The sequence below is a fragment of the Gorilla gorilla genome, chromosome 2 (assembly GCF_029281585.2).
Source record: "Gorilla gorilla gorilla isolate KB3781 chromosome 2, NHGRI_mGorGor1-v2.1_pri, whole genome shotgun sequence".
NCBI lineage: Eukaryota > Metazoa > Chordata > Mammalia > Primates > Hominidae > Gorilla > Gorilla gorilla.
In genome coordinates, this window is record NC_086017.1 from 48,677,004 (window position 1) to 48,702,477 (window position 25,474).

At 38.4% G+C, this 25,474-nt stretch overlaps 1 protein-coding gene across 3 annotated transcripts in view; it reads right to left on the reverse strand.

Moving 5' to 3' along the window:
• SCN10A (sodium voltage-gated channel alpha subunit 10) overlaps positions 1-17,297 on the reverse strand; it is a 96,086-nt gene extending 78,789 nt beyond the window's left edge. For all 3 annotated transcript variants that reach the window (XM_019023082.4, XM_019023081.4, XM_004033869.4), the window contains exons 1-3: positions 17,028-17,297; positions 15,318-15,445; positions 12,233-12,313 (exon numbers count right to left, since the gene is read on the reverse strand). In XM_019023082.4, coding sequence (XP_018878627.4) covers positions 12,233-12,313; positions 15,318-15,445; positions 17,028-17,297 — 479 coding nt within the window. The remainder of the gene's footprint in view (positions 1-12,232; positions 12,314-15,317; positions 15,446-17,027) is intronic.
• Positions 17,298-25,474: the final 8,177 nt, after the last annotated feature.

Sequence of the window (25,474 nt, forward strand, 5' to 3'; positions counted from 1 at the left end):
TGCTAAACAAAGTAAGAATAAGTTGGAGTTCCCAGGGACTATTCAGGAGAGAGTTGGAACATCCCAAAGGGACAGTTTATGAAAGAAGATTACAGGCCAGCCTCATTTAGCAAAATAGATAAAATGAAATACACCTAATTGAATCCAGCAAAATGATCAGCTGGAACCATTAAAAATAGACTAGCAAACCTGTTAGTTTACGGATTTACTATATTAACAGATGAAAGACTATATGGTAACCTCGATAAATATAAAAATACTGATAGAAGCCAACACCCATTCATGATGAAAGTCTCAACAAACAAGAAATGGAAAAAATTGATATAAAAAGTAATTATGAGACTCTCATAAACATCATAATAGTGAAACATTAGAAGCACACACTTTAAAATCAAGAGCAAAATAAATATGCTCACTGTCATAGCTTTGAATTACCATCATGTTGAAGGTCCCGGCCAATTCAATAAGACAGGAAAAATAAACAAGTGGTATAAGAATCATAAAGGAAGAAACAAGTTTGTCATTATTTGCAGATAATATAATTGTCTAAATAGGACGTCCAAGGGAATCTACAGAAAAATTTAACTTTAAGGAGCTCAGCAGGGTTGCTGGATGCAAAATCACTATATAGAAATTAATAATATTAAGACAGTTTAGCAATAATAAGTATTCAACAGGGCAACCAAAATTGCAATGTACCTAGGAAAAAGACATTATAAAATGTTGTAGAAAAATATTAAAGAAGACCTGTATAAATTAAGAGATCTGCCATACTGATGTGTGGGAAGGCTTCGTATTGTAAATGTTGTGATTCTTCCTGTGGTGATAAATAAATTCAGTGCATTACCAAACAAAGTTTCCACAGAGTTGTAAGAAAACAGCTGGAAAATATGACCCTTAAACTGATATGGAAAAGTAAAGAAACAAGAACCAAAATAATTTTCAAGAAGACAAATAAGGAGGGGCATGTGAATCGACCAGGTTAAGTCTTACTATAGAGCATTTAAATACACGTGGTGTTGACTCAGGATGTGACAATGAGATTACTGGGAGAAACAGATTCAGTAGACATGGGAATCTGGTGCATGGCAGAAGGAGTGGTAGGAACCACTTGGGAAATGATGTATTGAAAATAATGTTGGAATAATCCATATGGAAAAATATTGGAAGCCTATCTCATACCACACACATACAAAAATAAATTCTAGGAGATTGAAATACCTAAATGTAGAAAGGAAAACTGTAACTTTGAGGAGAAAACACAGGATAATATCTTTATGGAATACTATATGGCAATAAAAAATGAATGAATTAGGTCTTCATGTATCCATTTGGGCAAATCTCAAAAACATAATTTTAAAACATCAGATAAAGCACACATATAAAATGATAACAGTTCCATAAATTTGAAAAGATACAAATCAATACTTTATGCATGCAGTGTTAAACACCCACCCCGTTTGCAGTAGATTCAGCTTCATTTCACATGTTCTTTGCCAGGTGAGAAAACATTTATCTTCTCTACAACCAAATTGCTATAATTTGTCAAAGGTTTTCCAGAATATTGTTATGGTTAGAGGTGAGTGTCCTAGGGCCATCAAAGAGCCCCTTCAATGATTCTCTGAAACCAGGGCATGGGGACAGTAGGAAAGTTCTAGTCTTGCCCTTCTTTACAATTTTTGACCCCCTGCTCTCTTTACCTTCTGGTGCCCAATCTGAGGAAGAACCTCTAGTTTCTTCCCAAGCAAAAGAGGGGATTAGAAAATGGAATATCTATCTTTATCTTTCCACAAGCAGACAGATAGGCAGGCACACAGAAAGACATAGAGCTACCATTATCAGCAGGTAATTGTGCAAAGCTAATGTTTCAGCAAGGAATAATGGAAGGGAGGGAAGATAAGGAAAAAGATTGTGTTAAGAACATGGCAATAAGGTTGGTTTCTGATTCCTCACTGGCTACAATTTAATGCTTTTTCAAAAGTATACAGCATGATCTTTGGAGCCCCAGTCTATCCCAAGGACATTTATTATCTTCCTCTGGGTTCTCAGCAACATGGGAAACAACGAATGGCTATTATCAATTTGCGTTCAAAAAGAAAATCTAGTCTGATTATTTCCACGAGGCCAAGGATGCTGAACATCATCCAATACCTGCCACATAAATTCCCAGGATTGTGACCATATAGGTAGATTTGTATATGTTATACTTTTCATAGTGTGCATATAAAGGGAATTATGTCAACAGTTCAGTTAATACAAAATCTCCTAAAGAATGGATTTGATAATTACTGGGAATGGAAAGGATCCAACTTTGGAAGACGATTTGGCAATATCTCAAAAATTAAAATGTACACCCCTTTGACCTGGCAATTCTACTTCTAGAAATTCATCCCTTAATTTTACTCATATTATGTGTACAAAGATGCATGTGTAAGGATACTCACCAAAAAATTAATATGTGGTGGCAAAATATGAGGATTATGTTAATTATGATAAACGTGAATGTCTATCAATAGGAAAATAGTTAAATAAACTTCGCTTCATCCATGCAAATGAAATCTGTTCAGCTAATTTCTACAAAACAGCTGCTGCTGGGATTTTTTTGGGGATGTCATTGAATTTATAGACTAATTTGGGCAGCACTGACATTCTAACAATTATGAATCTTCTAATCCAGTCACATGAGACATCCTTTAATTCATTTAGGTACTTTAAAATTTCTCTCAATAATGCTGTATTATTTTTTAGTATAAAGGTCTTGTGCATATTTTTACAACAGCATTTGGATTTATTAGATCTACTGTTTTTCTATTTTGTAATTTATTGCTTTTTATAATTATTAACTTCTTTCTTTCATTTGTTATCCTTTTTCTAGTTTTGTTAGGTCTTTAAATAATTTCTTTTCAGCTTTTACTGGTATAAATATTCTATGCTTCCATGCTGTGACTTATTCCCTGAATGTGTATGTCTTTAACTGCACTCTCTAGGTTCTGATTAAACTGTTTTTTATCTTTTCTTCCCTCGAAATTATATAATTTTAGTTTATAGTTTGTCTTTCGTCCAAGAGTTCTTTAAGAGAGATTTTTAAAAATTATCAAGTGGAAAGTCCTCTCATTTTATTAAATTTGGTTATTATTTTTTAACTCTATTTTATTATGATCAGAGAATGTTTTCTATATTATTTCCACTTTCTGGAGCTTATTGAGGTTTTGGTCGTGGCTTAATATTTGGTTTGATATGTTTGGTTTTTTGAAAAGGAGGTGCATTTTCTATTGTTAGGGAAGGTAGTTTGCTATATATTAATCAGATACATTATATTAATTATATTACTAGGTCATCTATAACTTTGCATACTTTTTAATACATTTGATCTGTTATTGGCTAAAATTAATTGAAAATTTCTATTCCTACAATGTTTTTATTTATCCTCCTACTCTAATAATTTCTGATTTATAAATATTGTTGCCATCTTATTTGTTGCAAAGATATAGATTACTATTGTCTTTAATATTAATATGTCTGCGCAATTTTTGTCCTATTTCATGCTTTTTGACCGAGATTCCACTTTCTCTGATATTAAAATCACGGATCCTGCTTTCTTTGTTTGCCTTTGCTTATGTCTTTTGAATTCTATAATTTTAGCTTTTCTGTATCACCGTGAGGAGTATTTTTTTTATTCAACATAGAGTTGGGTATTGCTTTGTAGTGTAATAGGCATTTTTAAAAATAGGTGAGTCAAATCCATTTATATTTATTGACATGACAGATTTGCTTAGTCTTAGCTTGTTTATATTATTTCATATGACGTATTTAGTTTTTAAAATATTAGGTTGGTACAAAAGTAATTGTGGTTTTTGCATTGTTGAAATTTGCCGTTTGATATTGGAATACATTCTTAAATAAATGTGACCATGTTATACATCATTTTAATGTGCATTTCTCACTTTTTTTTGCTAATGACTTATTACTTGCTGTTTATTTTATATTTATTTTAGACTATGGAAATTATGTTATACAAAAAGCAAATTCGAGTGATTTTCTTATTTGAGTTCAAAATGGGTTGTAAAGCAGCAGAGACAACTCAACATCAACAACGCATTTGGCCCAGGGATTGCTAACAAAGGTACAGTGCAGTGGTGGTTCAAGAAGTTTTGCAAAGGAGATGAGAACCTTGAAGATGAGGAGAGTAGTGGCTGGCCATTGGAAGTTGACAATGACCAATTGAGAGCAATCATCGAAGTTGATCCTCTTACAACTGCACAAGAAGCTGCGGAAGAACTCAAGCGTTGACCATTCTACGGTCATTCGGCAGTTGAAGCAAATTGGAAAGGTGAAACAGCTCCATAAATGGGTGCCTCATAAGCTAAGGAAAAATGTTTAAAAAATCGTCATTTTGAAGTGTTGTCGTCTCTTATTCTATGCAACAAAAATGAACTATTTCTTAATCAGATTGTGATGTGCGATAAAAAGTGAATTTTACTTGACAACTGGCAATGACCAGCTTGGTGGCTGGACTGAGAAGAAGCTCCAAAGCACTTCCCAAAACCCAACTTGCACCAAAAAAAGTCGTGGTCACTGCTTGGTGGTCTGCTGCCGGTCTGATCTACTACAGCTTTCTGAATCCCAGCAAAGCCATTACATCTGAGAAGTATGCTCAGCAAATTGATGAGATGCACAGAAAACTGCAAGGCCTGCAGCTGGCATTGGTCAACAGAAAGGGCCCAATTCTTCTCCACAACAACCGACTGCATGTCACACAACCAACAGTTACTTCAAAAGTTGAATGAATTGGGCTATGAAGTTTTGCCTCATCCACCATATTCACCTTACCTCTCACCAACCAACTACCACTTCTTCAAGCATCTGAACAACTTTTTGCAGGTGAAACACTTCCATAACCAGCGGGATGCAGAAAATGCCTTCCAAGAGTTCATTGAATCCCAAAGCATGGATTTTTATGCTACAGGAATAAACAAACTCATTTCTCATTGGCAAAAATGTGTTGATTGTAATGGTTCCTACTTAATAAAGATGTGTTTGAGCCTAGTTATAAGGATTTAATATTTATGGTCTGAAACCCCAATTACTTTTGCACCTTTTCATTATTTGGCATGTCTTATTTGCTTTTTATTTTTTGATGTACAATTCTTCCAGTATTTAGAGTTTGTCATATTATTTGTTACAAATATATAGATTACTAAAGAGTTTGTATCTTTATCCTAGTGGTTGTCTTTATAAGTAAAAACTTATTATAAATTTATAATTATAATTAAAACCATGTAATACATTGTCCTTAGTGTATTATTTCTTTAATCAAAATCTGTCATTTCCATTTGGTGATTCCTTTCCTCTCTGTTTTATCCATCATCTGACTGTATTTAATAATATCTTTTTGTGCTTACCTTTGTACTGTCAAGTGTAATTATTTTGTCCATTTCTTTATTTGTCAACTTTAAATAATACTCTTTAACTTCTTGTTATTATAGAAGCAGCAGTAAGTGAACATACTCTGCTCCCATGTTCTTTCCTCTTTCTGCTTCCATTTCTTGCTATTTGTATCATGTCAACACTTGCAGGGCCTCTGGGGCTTGTTGGGCAGGGGGGGCGTTAAAATGCCTTTAGTCTCATTTTTATCCCCCTCTGGAGGCACCGTGGTTTAACAAACCCTGATCTGCTAAGTGATTTACCACTTCTCCACCCACTTTTGGTCTTCCAATTGTTTTGACATCATTTGTCCTCTGTGTTTTCCATTCTCTTTCTCTTTGTTCTTGTATATTTATACTGTTCTTTTCCCCGTGCTGTCATTCTATTGGCATTTTGAGAGGGTGGGGTAAAACATATGCATTCTATCTTCCATATTTAACCACAATCTCCAAATAACTCCCAAATAACTCATTTTGCAAAAAAAGTTTTACATTAAAACTCCAAAAGAAGCATAGACATTTTACATGCTATATGATCTCAACAATATTAAATATAATTTCATGATTTTGTGATTTCTCTACTTAGTAACCATCTTCTGATTTATATTTTCAGTGTTCTGCATTTTTTGCAATGGTCATTTATTTTAAAAAATTATTGGGTTTTTATTATGATATGTAACATGCATAATAAAAATGTACATAAAACATAAATTAATTGTTTTAAAACAAATGTTTGTGTATTAGTCAGCCTTTGTTGCCTTAACAAAATACCATAGACTGGGTGGCTTATGCAACAGAAATTTATTTTCTCACAAATCTGGAGGTTGAAGCCTGAGATTGGGATGTCAGCATAGTTGGGTCTGGGAAAGACTCTCTTTCTAGCTTATAGATGTCTACCTTGTCCTTGTGTTCTCACACAAAGGGGAGAAAGCTGTCTCTTACTCTTATAAGGACACCAGTTCTACCACTTAAGGGCTCTACTCTTGTGACTTCATTTAACCCAATCACCTCCTTAAAGGCCCAATCTCCAACATAGCAACATGGGGGGTTTGTTTCAACATTTGAATTTTGAGGGGACACAATTCACTCCATAGCAGCTTGTGTGACAGCTACCCATGCCATAAAATGGAACGTGACCAGCACTTCACCAGCTCCTTCCCGATTATATCCTCCCTCTTCTGCCCTGGAGGCCACTATTCTCCTAATGTTTGGTACTTTTTCTTGCCTTACTTTATTGATGCTTTTTACTTCATAAGTATGCATTCCTAAACAAAATAGTTTAGTTTTGCTTGATTTCAAACTTTATATAAATGAACCATGTTTATGTAATCCTTTGCATTTGGCTTTTTTTGTTCAACATTACGTTCTTAAGACTCATCCTTATTGTTGTGCAGCACTAAAGTTTATTCATTTTTATTGCTGTACGTTTTCTCATTTTAGAATATAACAGAAATAGTTAATGTACTCAAAGTTTATGGACATTTGAGTGGTTTCCGGTTTGGGGTTTTTATGGGCAAATATTCATAAACTTTCTTGTAGCTGTAATCTGGTGTCCACAAGTACATATTTCTGTTAAACATAGGTACCTAAGAGTGTAATAGAAGAATACAGCATATGTATGCTTACACCTTTACTAGATAATACCCCTTGCTTTCCAAAGACGTTGTCCAAATTTACACTCCCACCAGCAGTGTGTGAGTTTCTGTTGCTCCATGTCATTCCCAATACTTGGTATTGTGACACTTTAAAAAATTTCCCTTCTATGATGAACATGTAATAAAATCTCAGTGTGATTTTAATTTGCAACTCTTTGATTTAAAAAAAGGTTAAGAATACTTTCATATGTTTATGGCCATTTGGATTTCCACTTTTGTAAAGTGCCTATTCAAATTTTGTGCTATTTTACAAGTGGTTGTTCTGACATTTTTCTAATTGATTTGTAGAGTTCATTACTCTGAATATAAGCACTTGCTTTTTCATGCTCTTAAAGTTGTCTTCTGATGAACATTCTTAATTATAGTATACTAAAATGTATCAGTTTTCTCCTGTATAGTTAGTGCTTCTTGTGTCATATGTAATAAAGTTTTTCTTAGTCTGAGGTCATAAAGATATCCCTCTTTGTTTTTTCCTTTCAAAAAGCTTATCCACCACGATCAAGTCTGCTTCATACCTGGGATCAAAGCTGGTTCAACATACGCAAGTCAATAAACGTAATCCATCACACAAACAGAACCAATGACAAAAACCACGTGATTATCTCAATAGATGCAGAAAAGGTCTTCGACAAAATTCAACATCCATTCATGCTAAAAACTCTCAATAAACTAGGTATTGATGGAATGTATCTCAAAATAATAAGAACTATTTATGACAAGCCCCCAGCCAATATCATACTGAATGGGCAAAAACTGGAAGCATTTCCTTTGAAAACCAGCACAAGACAAGAATGCCCTATCTCACCACTCTTATTCAACATAGTATTGGAAGTTCTGGCCAGGGCAATCAGGCAAGAGAAAGAAATAAGGGGTATTCAAATAGGAAAAGAGGAAGTCAAATTGTCTCTGTTTGCAGATGACATGACTGTATATTTAGAAAACCCCATCATCTCAGCCCAAAATCTCCTTAAGCTTATAAGCAACTTCAGCAAAGTCTTAGGATACAAAATCAATGTGCAAAAATCACAAGCATTCCTATACACCAATAACAGACAAACCGAGAGCCAAATCATGAGTGAACTCCCATTCACAATTGCTACAAAGAGAATAAAATATCTAGAAATACAACTTACAAGAGATGTGAAGGACCTCTTCAAGGAGAACTAAAAATCACTGCTCAAGGAAATAAGAGAGGACACAAATAAATGGAAAAACATTCCATGCTCATGGATAGGAAAAATCAATATTGTGAAAATGGCCATACTGCCCAAAGTAATTTATAGATTCAATGTTATCCCCATCAAGCTACCACTGACTTTCTTCACAGAATTAGAAAAATCTACTTTAAATTTCATGTGGAACCAAAAAAGAGCCCGCATAGCCAAGACAATTCTAAGCAAAAAGAAGAAAGTTGGAGGCATCACGCTACCCGACTTCAAGCTATACTACAAAGCTACAGTAACCAAAACAGCGTGGTACTGGTACCAAAACAGATATCTAGACCAATGGAACAGAACAGAGGCCTCAGAAATAACACCACATATCTACAACCATCTGATCTTTGATAAACTTGGCAAGCAATGGGGAAAGGATTCCCTATTTAATAACTGGTGTGGGGAAAACTGGCTAGCCTTATGCAGAAAATTGAAACTAGACCCCTTCCTTATACCTTACACAAAAATTAACTCAAGATAGATTAAAGACTTAAACATAAGACCTAAAACCATAAAAACCCTAGAAGAAAACCTAGGCAATACCCTTCAGGACATAGGCATGGGCAAAGGCTTTATGACTAACCCACCAAAAGCAATGGCGACAAAAGCCAAAATTGACAAATGGAATCCAATTAAACTAAAGAGCTTCTGCACAGCAAAAGAAACTATCATCAGAGTGAATAGGTAACCTACAGAATGGGAGAAAATTTTTGCAATCTATCAATTTGACAAAGGGCTAATATCCAGAATCTACAAAAAACTTAAACAAATTTACAAGAAAAAACAACTCCATCAAAAAGTGGGCAAAGGATATGAACAGACACTTCTCAAAAGAAGACATTTATGCAGCCAATAAACATATGATAAAAAGCTCGTCATCACTGGTCATTAGAGAAATGCCGGTCAAAACCACAATGAGATGGCGTCTCATACCAGTTAGAATGGAGATCATTAAAAAGTCAGGAAACAACAGATGCTGGAGAGGATGTGGAGAGATAGGAATGCTTTTACACTGTTGGTGGGAGTGTAAATTAGTTCAACCATTGTGGAAGACAGTGTGGTGATTCCTCAAGGATCTAGAACCAGAAATACCATTTGACCCAGCAATTCCATTACTGAGTATATACCCAAAGGATTATAAATTATTCTACTATAAAGATACAAGCATGCATATGTTTATTGTGGCACTATTCACAATAGCAAAGACTTGGAACCAACCCAAACGCCCATCAGTGATAGACTGGATAAAGAAAATATGGCACATATACACCATGGAATACTATGCAACCATAAAAAAGGGTGAGTTCATGTTCTTTGCAGGGACATGGATGAAGCTGGAAACCATCATTCTCAGCAAACTGACATAAGAACAGAAAACCAAACACCGCATATTCTCACTCATAGGTGGGAGACGAACAATGAGAGCACGTGGATACAGGGAGGGGGACATCACACACCAGGGCCTGTTGAGGGGTTGGGGGCTAGGGGAGGGATAGCATTAGGAGAAACACCTAATGTAGATGATGGGTTGATGGGTGCAGCAAACCACCATGACATGTGTATACCTATGTAACAAACCTGCACTTTCTGCACATGTACCCCAGAACTTAAAGTAAAATTTAAAAAAGGGCTTTATATATTTACATTTCGCAAAGAAAGTGAAGTGTTGATCCACCTAGAATTGATTCTTGTGTGTGGTGCAAAGTTGGATGTTTAATGTAGTTTTTCCAGTGGGATTCCTAATTCTTCAGCATCATTTTTTGAATACCACCTTTTCCCTACTGTTCTGGGGTGCCACCTTTTCACATTAGCTGCTTACATATGTGTTGGTCTGTTTATGGACTGTCTATGCTGTTACATTATTCTGACCAATCTTACACCAATGGCACACTGCTTCAATTAGAGCTTTATAGTAAATCTCGACATCCAGTAGAATGAGTTCTCCCACTTTGTATTTCTTCCTCAAAAGTTTCTTGGCTATAATTTGCTCTTTAAAATTTCATGTAAACTTTTGAGGAAGAAAATTTAAAGTTTAAAGTTTGTCAAGTAATACCAAAAGAAGCCTGTTGAAATATTGATTTGAGGATCATATTAAATTTATTAATCATTTTGGGGAGTCTTTACAATATTGAGACTTTGAATCTGAGAACATGTCTCCCCACTGATTTGGTTTTCTTTAAAAATTTTACACAATACTTATTATAATTTTCCTTATAGAGACCTTACTTATACTTTGATAGTCTTATTCCTAGATACTTGACATTTTAAAATGCCAGTGTAAATGGTATTTTTAAAAACTATTTTCTGTTTGTTGCTAGTGTATATACACAATTGATTTATGTATGTTAATTTGTACCCAGCTACCTTACTATACTCTTTTATTAATTCTTACTGTTTATCTCTAGGTTATGTTGGATATTTTATGTATACAATCTTATTATCTGTAAATTACATCTTCGGTACTTTTTTCTTCTTGCACTTTTTTTTTCTTTGCTTTACTATGCTGGCTGAGACCTCCTTTACAAAGTGGAACTGAGAAGAACAGACATCTTTGGTTTTTTTTTCTTTTGATCTCAAAGCTTTCCATGTTCACAATTGAGTATGACGCTTGATACTTTAAAACAATGAATACCCTTTATCAGAGTGATGCAATCCCCCTTTTTAAATTATTATACTTTAAGTTCTGTGGTACATGTGCAGAACGTGCAGGTTTGTTACATAGGTGTACACGTGCCATGGTGGTTTGCTGCACCCTTCAACCCGTCATCTACATTAGGTATTTCTCCTAATGCTATCCCTCCCCTAGCCCCCCACCCCTCAACAGGCCCCAGTGTGTTCCCCTCCCTGTGTCCATGTGTTCTCATTGTTCAACTCCCACTTATGAGTGAGAACATGCGGTGTTTGGTTTTCTGTTCTTGTGTTAGTTTGCTGAGAATGATGGTTTCCAGCTTCATCCATGTCCCTGCAAAGGACATGAACTCATCCTTTTTTATGACTGCATAGCATTCCATGGTGTATATGTGCCACATTTATTCCCTTCTATTTCAACTTTTCTAAGAATTTAAAGTTATAAATGGAAATTAAACTTTATCAAATGATTTTAGCATCAATTAAGAAGACTATGTGATTCTTTTCCTTTAATCTATTAATAAAAATATAACATATTTTCTGTTGTGGCATGCGTTAATGTTATGATTAGCAAAAAAAAAAAAAAAAAAAAAAAGAAAGCTCTGCAAAGCACCTGTTATTATGCCCAAAAGTATGTTAGGTTCAGGCTGGAGTGGAAGCATCCCTCCCAGATGTGTGGATATGGAATGTTTTTGGAAAACTCCCAGATTCTGAAACTATAGGGGTTTCACCCACTAACCTAGGGAAATAGAATAACCTCAGGAATACTAAGATTACTTTGAGGCATATGAAGCATGATAACTTAAACAGCTTCATTTATGAATTATTTTCTAAATATACTCCAGAGCCATTTGTTCTTAGTTCTGTCTCAGTTTTGCTCCTGTCTCTCTTTCATAGTAGGCCTTCTCAAAAGCATACCTTCTCTAAGGCATACATTTGTGTGTGCATCTAGCAGGTGAGTGAGTGTGTGTGTGTGTGGCGGGGGGTGGGGGCGAGGAGACTCATCTTCCCAGGCCACCTTAGACTTTCTGGGGCTGGGACTCAGGCATTTAAAAAATCTCCCCAAAAATTGCAATATGCAGCCAAAGTTGAGAACCACTAATCTGTATCTCCTTGAAACTGAAAATTATGTATGTTTATGAAACAAAGCTCACAGAAGGAGAGATCTGGTTATTACAAAGACACATAGACAATGAGATTCAGCATTGCCCACATGAGGCATGGCAGGATAAATAAAAGACAAAGACTGCCAAGTGAAGGAAGAAAAGAAAGCAAAAAGAGATGGTACAATAATGATAGCAAATCTACTCACTCAATTTTCTCTGGAAGGTCAGTTCGGGTCATGCACACACAATTAACCAAAATAGTGACCGTAATAAATAAACTGAACCACCTGAAAGGCCTGTGTTAAGGAAAAGCTGAGATCAACAAGTCTCTGTGATGTCATCTAGGATCACCTTGATGCTGAATGATTACATTCATAAATCTTAGCTAATATTAGCTTTATGATCTTGTCACATAATAACCACTAACCTTTACTGAGTGCCTAGGCTAGGCTGAGTACTTTGTCCATGTTACTTCTAATACAACTGATCTACAGGTGGGTATAAATATCTACATTTTGAAGCTGAGAAACAGGCTGACAAAAAATAAAAGTTAAATAACTTTTCTCAGGTCATGCAGCTAGTCAACCATGCTGCAGAGATGTGAACTCTTATCTGTCTGATAACAAACTCTGAGCAAGATAGAAGGAAACAGGCTCCCTTTTCCAAAACTTCCTTCTGCCCCGAAGCCTTCATTTCAGTATACAAAATGGCCTGAAATTTCATCTGGCAAATGTCTTTTTTACTCTAAAAGACAAAGAAAAGTTAGAAACTTGGAGATAAGTGAAGAGGTACAAACTTTCACGGGAATTACTTTCATCAGATTGTTTGCGTAACTTAGTTGAGATCAGTTCCACCGAGGAAATGGTCTTCTGGGTAGGAACGGTGGAGGCAGGCACAGGGAAGAGAAATACTGGCTCAGGAAGAAAACCCCAAGTAGGATTAGGCTGGGGTGGAGAACTCTGAATAGCCAGAGTGGAGAATATTGACAGCAGACTATGGGCAAAGGGATTATCAAAAGGGGAGGGAGACATTGAAAGGAAGGTGGGTGGAAGGGGAAAATAGAAGGGAAGAAATGTTGGTGGGGAGAATCTAAAGGTAAATTGTTCCCACTTGGACATTTTTCTTAGGAATAGCTGGGCTCCTAACAGTGCTTCCTAAGGAAAAACAAAGCTTGAAGATAAGCTTGACCTACAGACAGAGTACAACACTCATTTTTCAATTTGAGCAGAAGTATTTAAATGTATTTTAGTTTTCTGTAAATGCCTTGATGTGTCTAGTTTTACAGTTACTTAGGAACACATCTATTTTGAAAAGGAAAATTCTATTAATTAAACCGCATTTTCCTGCTGAGTTACAATTAAATTAAGAAATATGCTCACATGGGGGGAAATGTTAATCCAAGGATTAAACTAAAATCGTGTCTCCAATTGTACAAATATTTAAAAGTAATATATCTTATGTATAATATTAGTTATGAAAACATTCATAGCAAATGTGATTAGAATTATATTTTTGGTGAAATATTAATAATAGGGCCCTGAGAATTCTAGCATCTTTTGGGGCTGGAGTTACCAAATTTATGAGATTTAAATGCAGACTTTTGTGAGGAAGAGATGCCCTCAACAGCTTTTCTGTCCAGCTGTGACTCTACCAAGCAATTATTTACTCATCAAATCTCAAGATGAAGAGAATATTCACTGGTCACTTGGTTCTTTTTAGGGGATTTTATTTCTAATTAGCTGTTTCTTACTTATCCAGATGTAATTCAACCAGAATCCATAAAGAGGAATTTGTATGTTTGTGATTTCTCTTTATTTGTAATTTCCATGTAATTGTATATATTTTGAAAAAGCAACAACTACCCAAGCAGAGACGACACATTGAGAGAATAATTACCCTGATTACTTTCCACCCTACTTCCTCACTGTAGTTACTGCTCTACGCAGGATGCAGGCTGGACTTCTTAACTAGCTACATGGTCTTGGATAATTTACTTAATGCCTCTGTGTGTCAGTTTCATTATCTGTAAAATGGGGATGGTAATCTCTACTTCAGAGGCTTTTGAACTGATGATGGTATTGACACTTAGGAAGTATTTAGCAAGTGGGAGACTGTATTGTCATTAAATATCCTTCTGTAGAATCTGAAAATTCAAGATTCAGCTCAGAAAACGTAATTCTTGCTGGCTAGCCAGAAAGAAAAAAATGTAAAAAGAGAAAACGTAATGCAACTTCATCAAGCTGTGCAGCTTCATGTTGAGTGTGCAGATAGATGACTGTGCCAAGGTTACCAGCTCAATGACAACTGTCCAGAAATCCAACAATCTGCCTCAGAGTTAGGGAGCAGGGTAGAACTCTTTTTTACTGAAGCCTTCTAAGAAAAGGCTGGTTACCATTTGTCAGGCAACTGAGGCAGGTGTATTCTTGTACATCAACCTCCTGCAAGCCAGGGCTAAATTTGTCATAAAGAACTTCCAATCCTTCCGATGACCAAGGATCTTAGGTCATTAGGATCTTTCCATTAGGACCACCCAGGAAGATCTTAGGAAACCAAACCAAAGTATCTTTTTTCTACTAGTTTGGCTTGCCTTGCAAAATCCCCTGAAGGCAGCTTCTGACATTACCTAAAACAATTCATATAGTAGACATTTGACCAATGTGTCTCTAATCATTACAGTCTTGTATGGCATGAACATCAGATTATTGACATTTTAAACCTGCTAGTAGTTTTTGAGTAATTTGTGATGTTAACAGTGCCCCATGACCAATGAGGTCCCATTGAGACTATGTGTACTCTTCCCATCATGGTCTGTTTTCCTTGCCCTCTGGGAGGTGCTGCTCTTTTGCCCAGTAAGCAGCCACTTCTCAGCATGGCTATGGCACAGAGCAACAACTCATGCCTATCTCATCTGCCCAAAGAAGGCTTGGGCCCTCTTACTGCCTGTTGTGTTGTGGGGAAAGCGGACCACACACCGTGGTGAGAATGTGTCTGGGGGCATCAGCAAACCTCCCCTCATAAAGAGGATGTTTTTCAAGTTGTGCATCCACAGGTGTGTCTAGATTAGTCTGAGGTGAATCCAAACCACCTGTGTGTTGCATAAACACTTCTTCTGTGTCTTGGGACTGCTTTGGGGTGTGGGACACATTAAAGGCCCAAGCCATTTTTTCAATCTAATGACCTCATCGTACTTTTGGGATTCAATTGGATAAGGGCTCTGTTGCTAACCTCTAAAGAAGGTACTGGACACAGTGGGCAAGGTCTAATTGTAACACGTGGAAGAGGCAATCGTGCAAAGGATATGAGTGGACAGACACTTTGATGGCCGTTCTTCTGATCAGGTTGAAAGGACTGAATAGCCACAGGGCCCGAGTGGCACTAAACCGGGAAATGGTCCTCCCTTTGTTCAGCACCATAAATGTCTAAAACAAAACAAAACAGAAAGTGGACCTCCAATGAGAAACAAGATTCCTTATACAACCATGTTTTTAAACATGAGAGGCATTATCTCAGGCTTATGAGCAAGAAGGGCTCTGGGAACTACAGGTCAATGAGAGTCAAATGCAGGTACAGAGAGGTAGAGAGGATCAAGGACTAAAAGCCATATCCTCACCCTCTCAGCAAGATCCTCGTCTCTGGGACTGACAGTGCACCAAGATGAGCCCACTGAGGGTACTTTAATGGACAGACAGCCAATCCTCAGGCTGGTAAGATGTGTTATGCCCAGGGGAGGACTCTGGCAACAGGATGGTGAAGTTATGGTTGCATTTAATTTCTCTTCTGACAAGAGAACCATCCTTGTTCTGTAATGTTTCTTCTGTCTCCACCTTCTACGTCTCTGTCTCTTAAACCCTCTCCTGTTTTCTCCCTCTGAGCATTTAGGAGGATATGAACTCTTGGCATGGGAGAGGAGGAAGAAAGATATTCAGTGTCTTTTTATTTACTTTGCTAGCCATATTTGAGATGGCTGATTCCTGTCCTCCTAACTCCCGAAAATGCATTCACCATTTTTTGGCTCTGTAGAACATCTAAAATACAACACAGGTGAGATAATTGTCATGAAGAAGCTCTTGTTTAAACTACTGATTCTCAAACTTTTTGATTTCAGGGATTATTACTCTCAAACCTTATTGAGGACCCCAAATAACTTTTGTTTATGTTGATACCTTTTTGTTTATGCCATATATATGTATATCATATTAGAAATTAATATATATATATGCTTATATACATATATACATAACTAGCTACATGGTCTAGTTGTATGTATATACATAGTTGTATGTATATATATAGTGTAAAGATGTGTACACACATATATACATCATATGTGTGTGTATATATATCTCATATTAGAAATTTAAAACTCAGGAAATTTTAAAACACGGGAATATACAGGCACACATTCCAGTAGCTGTTAGAGTGATGATATCATCCCCCATCAATAGCCTCTATATTCACCAATGTATGATCATAAGAGAAAGTGTGTGAAAAAGACAAATTACATCCAAGTATTGTTATAAAATAGTTTTCCTTTTATAAACCCACTAAAACAGTTTTGGGGACACCAGGCGTTCCAAGATCATAGTTGAGGACCACTGGCTTAAATCATCCTGCTTTCTGTCCTCACCGCCATGCTCTTCCCCCAACCTCAAGATGTCTGCTCTCCACCTGCAAAGAGACCCAACTCCTCTGGAGGCCCCAGGCCAGAGCTCATCCAAGGGAACAGCCAACTTTCCCTGAAAGCTCTGCAGCAGTTATCTGCTTTTGAAGATGTGGGTTTAGTTAGTTTCTATCATAGGGTTTAGTTAGTTTCTATCATAAATGTCATAAAAATTCAAAGAGATCATCAAATAAGTTAGATTTTTTTTTTTTTTTGGTTGTTAACGGAATCTTTAGCAGACTGCCACATCACCCAGGGCCAAGGAGGACTTCCTGGGCTGGGTGGGACCTAGACTTCCTCTCCAAGAGCTGAGAGCAGACATTCCTACTGGTAGCTCTTACCCGGTGTGTGCTGTAGAATGGGTCTAGATCCTCCAGGGGCTCCCCGATCAGTTCTGCTGGGAGCTCACCATAGAACTTGGGCAGCTGATTGCAGGCTTTCAAGTCTAGCTGGGGCCGAGGCTTCTCTTCTTGGTCCTTCTGCTCCCTATGCTTCTCTCTGGCTTTCTTTGTTCCCTGCTTGGCAGCAATTTGCTTCTCTATCTCCACCAGTGACTCCGGAGTAAAGCGACGGAAGTTGTTAGTTTCGAGGGATCCAATGGTGAATTCCATCTTCTCATTCTTCTTCAGGAAGTATTTATACTCTTATAAGAGTGGACATAACCACAGAGAGGTGACAGCTTGCCCACTGGCCCTGTCCCTCTCATCTGTCCCATCTTGATAGTCAAAACAGCCCCTCTCCCACCCTCGTATCTGGCCCCTCCCTGAACTCACACTTGGCTCCTCCCAGGAACCCATTCCCCTGCAAGGCATTCAGGGGAGGCTGTTTATTCCACCCTCCTCCAGGTGCCTCAGGGTTATGTCTTTGCTCCCCATGTGCTTCTATGTCATTGCTTCTTCACCACTTTGTACCATCCTACCATCACCACCAGATTTAGCCATGCTGCCCTCTCTCCTCATTTCCAGGACCACTGAGTTCCAGGCACTCTCCCATATTCATCAAAGACTTTGGTTTATAGTCTACTTTATCTTAAGTCTCATGCTACTTTCTTATCACAGTCTTTTATTTATTGACATTGTCAACATTTCTCCACCTGTTTGAATTTCATTCGGACCTCCAAGTTACTGGAGAACTCCAGATTATTGGAGAATTTCATTGGGACCTCCAATTTCGCTGGGACCTCCAGGTTCAGTCTGTGGCTGAACACTTTTCTCCATAACCAGATTAGACTTGTGGTCCACAATTTTAGCCACTCCCTCACCCTTATCCTAAATCCCAAGGCTAAGTCAATCTAGAACTGTTCCCCTGAACTGCTGAGGGGTTATGGGGAACCTCAGTATTGCCTGGGAATCACACGGTATCCCTAGTCAGCAGTTTCTTCTAGTCTGAGGTTTCAAATACACTCTTTTCTCACTATTCCCTGTCTTCCCTTGCAGTAAGCCAATGACCATATTTCCTAGTTCATGGAGAAAAACAGAACTCTGCCAACTTCATACCATCAAACCTCCAACTCACCTGTGTCTGCAGCCTTCTTTCCTCCTTCCCTTCTCTTACAACATGAGAGGTATCATCCTACATTCTAAGGACCATTCCTTTCCCTCTGCTTAGGATCTTATCTCATAGCTACCTCATTTTTCTCTCTCTCCTTGTCTGCCAGCTCTTTCCTATCAGCATTTAAAGATGCTTAACTTTCCTCCAACTTTAAAAACTCTCCCTTGATGCAGAGCCCATCCAGGTCTTCCCTCCTCTCTCCTCCTGTTCTCTGCTGGCTTTTAATAAAGGACTTACTTCTACTCACTGTTTCCAGTCACTTTTCAGTCTTTGAAGCTTGGATTTTGCCCTCCTATCTCACTAAAATGCTTCCTTGCAGGGATACAAGAGATTGCCTTGTGGCTAAAGTCAGGGGGCCCTTCTCAGTTCTTGTCTTTTTTGTTTTTTTCTTTTTCTTTCTTTTTTTTTTTTTTGAGACAGGGTATCACTGTCACCCAGACTAGAGTGCAGTGGTGCAATCTCTGCTCACTGCAACCTCTGTCTCCTGGGCTCAAGCAATTCTCCCACCTCAGCCTCCCGAATAGCTGGGCTATAGGCACATGCCACCACACTCGGCTAGTTTTGAAAAAATTTTTTTGTTGACAGTGTACCACTATATTGTCCAGGCCTATCTCAGTTCTTATCTTGATGGTCCTATTGGCTGTTTTGACAATTTCCTCCTTAAAATACTGTATATTTTGGCTACCATGACACTCTCTTGGTTTTCCTAACTTTCTGTCTTCTCCTTCTCAGTCTCTCCTTTCTCAGCTTCTCCCATACATGATTGTGAATATTGGCACTCTATCTTTTGTTTTCAGAATAATAACAATAGTAACACCTTCAACAGCGCTAGCATTTACCGAGATTCCACTGTATTTCAGACTCTGGATTAAGCAATTTTCATGCATTATTACATTAACTATCACTGTACCTGTGAAGTATTATCTCTAATATATAAATAAGATACCAGAGCAGCAAAGTTAAAATTTCCAAGATCACATTACTAATGAGTGGCAGAATGGCACTTAAACTCAGGTATGTTTGCCACAATCTCTTGGGAACATCTCATCATTCCCATATCTTCACTTCTCATTTATATGCAGATAACTGAGTCTTTATCTGTAGCCCTCAGAAGTCCATGGGGCTCAGATCTTCATTTGATCTCTCCACTTCAGTGTCTCATGAGCACCTCAAACTCAGCATGCCCCAAACTAAACTCATAATTATCTCCTCACTTCTTTCTAATACCTGCCTCTCTTCTATGTCTTTTTACTGCCATTAGCCCCAAATAGCCTGTTTCTGTGTCTGTCCACAACCTGGGTACCATAATTATGCTCTTTCTATTTCATTCCACATACAATCAAACATCTAGTGCTGTTGCTTCTGCCTCCTTAATATCTTCTCTTCATATCTCTCTAACCTCTCCATCATACTGCTGGTCCAATCACTGTCATCTCACTGGCCTCGTATGTGTCATTTTGATTCCCCTTTAGTCCTTTCTAACCTATTCTCCAACAGTGGCCAAATGATATTTCTAAAATGAAAATCTGGTTATGTGATATATTTATTTAAAATCATTCTAAAGCTCTCCATAGCACTCAAGATAACCCAAACTGTGCACTGACCTCTCCAGCATGGTAGTCCCCAGCCACACTACTTTTATAAGTTTATCCTTGAATTTGACCCATTCTTTTTTATGTTAAGGCTTTCCCATATTCCACTTCCTTTGCCTAAAATTATCTTTCCACTTTATTTTGTCTGGCTAATCCTCTCTTATTCTTGTACTCTTGGCTTTGAGACAATTTCTTCCATTTCTGACCTATATGAAGTCTATGTTAGGATTCCTGTTTCATGCTTCCATAACTCTCTGCACTTTCTCTATAAACATCTGATTTGTAATTTCTGTTTGCCTTTCTATTGTTTCTACCAAATTGTAAGCTCAGTGAGAGCTGGACTCACATCTATTTTGTTCAGCATTGATTTTCCAGAACCTAGTACAGTGCCTGGCACTAACTAGATACAGAATAGATAGTTGTTGCATGAATAGAGGTAACGGCGAAACTTAATAGCTGAAAAACTAAAGAACATTTTGTTCAGAAAAATGCAGCAAAAATCACAGATCCAATAATAGGAATATAAGGAACCAAAGAGATTATTGAGTCTATTGACATTTTAAAGCTCACACACCCCAAAGTCAAGCAGATGGTGGCAGAGGCAGTGCTTAAATCAAATACCCCTATGATGGAGATCCTGCTTGCTCCCACCATACCTAGAGGTATTTCTTGAATCCAATACTTCTGTGATATAGACACTGCTTATTGTCACCAGCCCTAGAGGCAGCTCTGGTACCCAATACCCATATGTAGGAGGCTCCGCTGGTTGTCACCAGTCCTTCCATGCATTGAAGTCCTGGGAGGAGCTCTCACTGCTCTGACACCATTCCTCTTCCTTAATGTCCTCCATTACTTTCTTCTGAGAGCTTTCCCTCACCATCTTCCTCTCCTCCTGCCTATTTGTAGTTGATCTGTTTCTTATGGAACTTTTCAAAGTCAACCTACATTACATAATTGAACATCTGTCTTCTATTTTCTTCTAACTTAGAAGTTCTATGTGTTGTGTGCCCAAATTCTGATTAACATGGTGTATTTATGCAATGACCATTCAAACACTGTTGACTTCAGTGTCTTTAATTCTTCCCTTCTGAGAAACAAAGATTAAGTTAACTTTCTCTTCCTTGTCTAGGGGAGAAGGGATACTTATAGTTTGGAACCAAATTTGAATCCCAGGACTCAGTTGTTTAGTAACAGTGCAAGAATTCTCTCAGTGACACTGGAATGCAATGTTGAGGATTGAGAATAGGACTAAGCCAGAATTCCAGGTCCTGGAGCTGGAGCTTGAGGTCGAAGCAGACTCAGCTATGAGACTGACTTCATGCCAAATGACCATAATTATTCTGGGCTACCATAAATCCCTCTGGCTAAGGACAAAATTGTTTTCAACATTGGGGTGGGAATTTGTAGTGATGTGATGTAGGTATCAGGGACCAGTCCTTCTTTTAAGACTTTCCCATCAGAAGTGATAGCTCTGGACTTGGGATCCCTTGATTGAAGTGGTTCTCTATATTCCCATCTATTACCCAGTGTCTTTACATGACATTCTGAGAAAACTATTGGGGTGCAAGTAGTTTATCTGAGAGCTATTTCTAGGAATGTCATAGAAGAGAGGAAAAGTAATATAAGAAGAAGAAAGCAGTATTTTTATGAGCCATTTACTCTTATGGGCAAACTGGGCTCAGAATTGTTTCACTGAGGGGTAAGGATACTAGGGTTTTATCTACCAGTCCTGTCCCTTATTGGTTGACGGTTGTCCTGGGATCTTAACTCTACAGAATTTACTTCAGTGGCCAGAGAAAGCCCTGGGCAGACAGAGGCAGGAAGTCACATGTAGGAAGTGTCTGCTGGTGACCTCTGGTCTAGATCCCTGGGGAATGAGCAAGGTGCAGATAGTGACGGCTATAGTCCTTGCAACCTTAATTGGGAATCCCTATTTTAGAGTCTAGTTGAATGTAGTGGGGAAAGCACATCCTTTGTGAGGTAGCCATATCAAATGTATGTGTTATAGGATTAGTCTGGGCCTGATACTCACTTCTTGGATTAATGGCTGAGGAGGAGACAATCCAAGAAATATCTATTCTAGTTTAGCTCCAAGCTCGGCCCTGGCTTTCAAACAGTCTGCATGAGTTTTTGCAGGTATATTCCCTTAAGTTTAATAGCTGTTCCTGCTAAGCAAGCCTCTCTATTCGGTGGGCATTCAGCCCTCCCAAGATGAACCAACAGTGATATTTGGTTCCCCTTGCCTCCTTTTTTTTTTTTTTTTTTTTTTTGAGACAAGTTCTCACTCTGTTGTCCAGGCTGGAGTGCAGTGGCACAATCACAGCTCATTGCAGCCTTGACCTCCCATGTTCAAGTGATCCTCCCACCTCAGCCTCCCAAGTAGTGGAACTACAGGTATGTGCCACCACGCCTGGCTAATTTTTGTATTTTTGACAGGGTTTTTCCATGTTCCCCAGGCTGGTCTCAAACTCCTGGGCTCAAGCAATCTTCCCACCTCAGCCTCCCAAAGTGCTAGGATTCTGGCATGAGCCACTGTGCCCAGCCCCTTTTGCCTTCTTAATATCAGGTGGGAGAGGTTCTTTCTCTGTTGTTCTTCTCTAAAGATCCCAGGTCTCCCAGAACCTGTAGGATCTCTGAATACTAACCTGAGTGGTGGCAGAACAGATTAGCTATAGGGCCGATGCTTTCCTTTATGCAGTGGTGACCCTCTCTGGCCCCAGATCCTGAGGGCCAGACCCAGGCCTACAGAAATTCCTCTCACAGGCAGTCCCCCATCACTCACATTGACTGATCAGTTATAGGGGTATTGGCTCAGAGCCTTCAGAGAGGACTGTCTAACCTTGCATTTTCCCCAATGTGTTCTGCAGAATTTGTAAACAAGTGTCCTCTGGGAAAAACAATGTAGGTAAAATTTTCCCCTTTGTAATGCATTTGTTGAAAAGTATAGAAGACACTAACGTGTTTTATTGTTCTTTTTATTATGTAATGGTATGCTTTTAAGAAGTGACAGCCAATCTTGAACGTGGCAGGGAGATAGAGGAGAAGGCCCAGCTCCTTGAATACATGGCTGTACTTGCTAATTGAGAACGTGCTTCTGCCTGATGCTCTACAGTTTGGCAGCATAATTGCAGTTTTTATTCTTAATAAAACAAATTATTTAATTTCCCTAATTGGTTAATTTTGCTTCTCATATAAAGTTTTTCTTTAAAAAAATCATATGATTAAGGTTTTGATAATTTTTTCAGGTGATTTATTCATGGAACCATGTTTGCTGTGTTACTTTACTTCAAGTGTGTCTTGCATCTCCTGAGGGCCAACTGATGACTTAACAGTGCATGATGATTTTAAAATTGTTCGCTGGTCCTGTAAGCTTGCAAAATCTTGTCCTAAGATATGTTCTCTAACGCTTCCAGAAAGGGTCTCTGGGATCCCTGGTCCATCATGGTCCAGGCAACCCCTAAAAGGCAGTCCATTGACTTTCTAAGTTCTTTATGGGTTACAATATTCTCAGAAAGCTTGTCAGCCCTAGGGCTATTCTGGAGGTAAACAGGATGGTTTGCCATCATAGATGGGTAAAGCAGTATCTATGTGGATTTTTTTCTGCTTGCTTTAGAGAAGCTAGAATCAAATCTCCTACAACAGACATTGACGTTCTTAGTTCTCTGCAGTAACCACTGGCTTTGTGGATAACAGCTCTTCCAGCTTCTCTAGTACAGTGAACTTCACATGCCAGTCCACAGTCTGGTGCTGAGCTAGCTGTGTCACCATCACAGGGGGGAAGTGGACTAAGATGCAGATTCCTGGACTCCACCTGAAAAGATTCTCAGTCAGTAGGTCTGAGGTGAGGCCCAGGGAGCCCCATTTTTAACAGCCTCATAACTGAAGCTTCCAAAGGTGTTGTCCCTTTGAGAAGCACTGAAATTCTCTGCAACTGTGAGGTGAAACAGGACAAGGTTATAGAATCTGGTGAAGCCATGATCTACTCCCACAGTCTTAGGGCCTGGATGAAAATCTTTCTGGATTTTGGAGGTCAGAAGCCAGTATTAGGGAGTTTTGGAAAAAGAGCCCTGGCACCAAGTGGCAGATATTCTTATTCGTTCTAGGAAACTCTGACTCCCCAGAGGTTTTGTTGAGGCAGTCCTTAGGACTTCCTGCCTTCTGTTGTCAGAATCAGGGCAACTCCTGGCCAGGAACTTCAGGAAGCTTACACCCAGGGAATGAGAACAGAGTGGAATTTGGTTATTTCTGAGGATCAAGTTTCTGTAGATATTTACCCTGTTTTTGAGATTTCTGGGCTACAAGAGGACCCACTGGGTCTCTTCTTCATAGGCTGTAGTAGCACCTTGACTTGAATTTCTGAGATCTGATGAGTGAGCAGTTTCTAAGAAGAAGACTAAATGTGATTGAACAGATAACAGGTGTTTCACATTTGCCATTTCGATAGTGATGGAAATAGCTATGGTTGGTCTTTGATTAAGACCTATGGTCTGGGAGAACCAGCTGACTCAGAGCTGCTTGGTAGAGGCTGGTGCGAATAAGGGTGACAGTGAGGGTCTCCCTGAGATTACAGTGGGCAAGGCAAGACAGAGGGTTCTTCCGACCAGATTTTGTAGATCTTAGCAGGATGTTTCTCTGATTACACAACAATCATAAACTCCCTATCTCCTGAGTGTGTGCTAATTGAGTCTGATCACAGAAATGACTAAGCCTCATGAGGTGAATTACTCAAATCCTCGATTCACAACAGTAACAACAGCACCTCATTATGTACAGTGAGTTTACAAAGTGCTTCTGCATAATTATCCCTTTTTGTCTCTACAGAAATCCTGTACAGTAGGTCAAAGGTATTCTCTTAAATAAGAGAAAACTAAGAACCAATGAAGCTCTGTGCTTACTGTGATATAAAGATGTTAATTGGACTGAACAAGCTTATCTCTGAGTCTTTTGATTCCAGATTCAGAGCTTTACAATCTCTGGGGCAGGTCTGGCTGACTACAGCAGGTCTGGAATGCTACTGATTGGGGCACCATTGGAGAGTTCTGGGACTTGAGAGAGGCAGCAACTGATCTGAATGTGTTCAGATTTGGTGAGATTTCAAGGGGCCTCTGAGAACAGCCTTTTTGTCCTGTAACTCACTGAGGTCTTAAGAACCCAATAGAGGTCTTTCCCTACTAATGTAGCATTTGACTCTGTATAGTAGATATGATGTGGATAAACAGGTAATTATAGTTTTTCCAGAACTTAATTAGTAAGCAAAAGTGTAAGATTTTACCTGTGTAGGATTGTACCTTCTCATACTTCCCGTGGTTGCTCTTATCTACTTATATACAACTACGGTTAGCATTTTCATGTAGGTGACTCCAAAATCTAGACCTTTCTTCTGAGTTCTAGTCATGCTAACCCACTGTCTTTGGACATATCCCCTTTAATTCTCCATAAACACCTCAAAATCATTGTCTTCCATGATCTCATCATCTTCCTCCACCAAAATCAAGCTTCTCTCCCCTCTGTGTTCCCTATCTCTACAAACTTCATAGCCATTTTTCCAAGATAGAAACTTAGGAGTCTTCTTTTATGCTTCCTCAAATCTTTCTCCCTTGTGCCAGACACTTTTTTACACTCTGGGGATATAGCAGTACACGAAC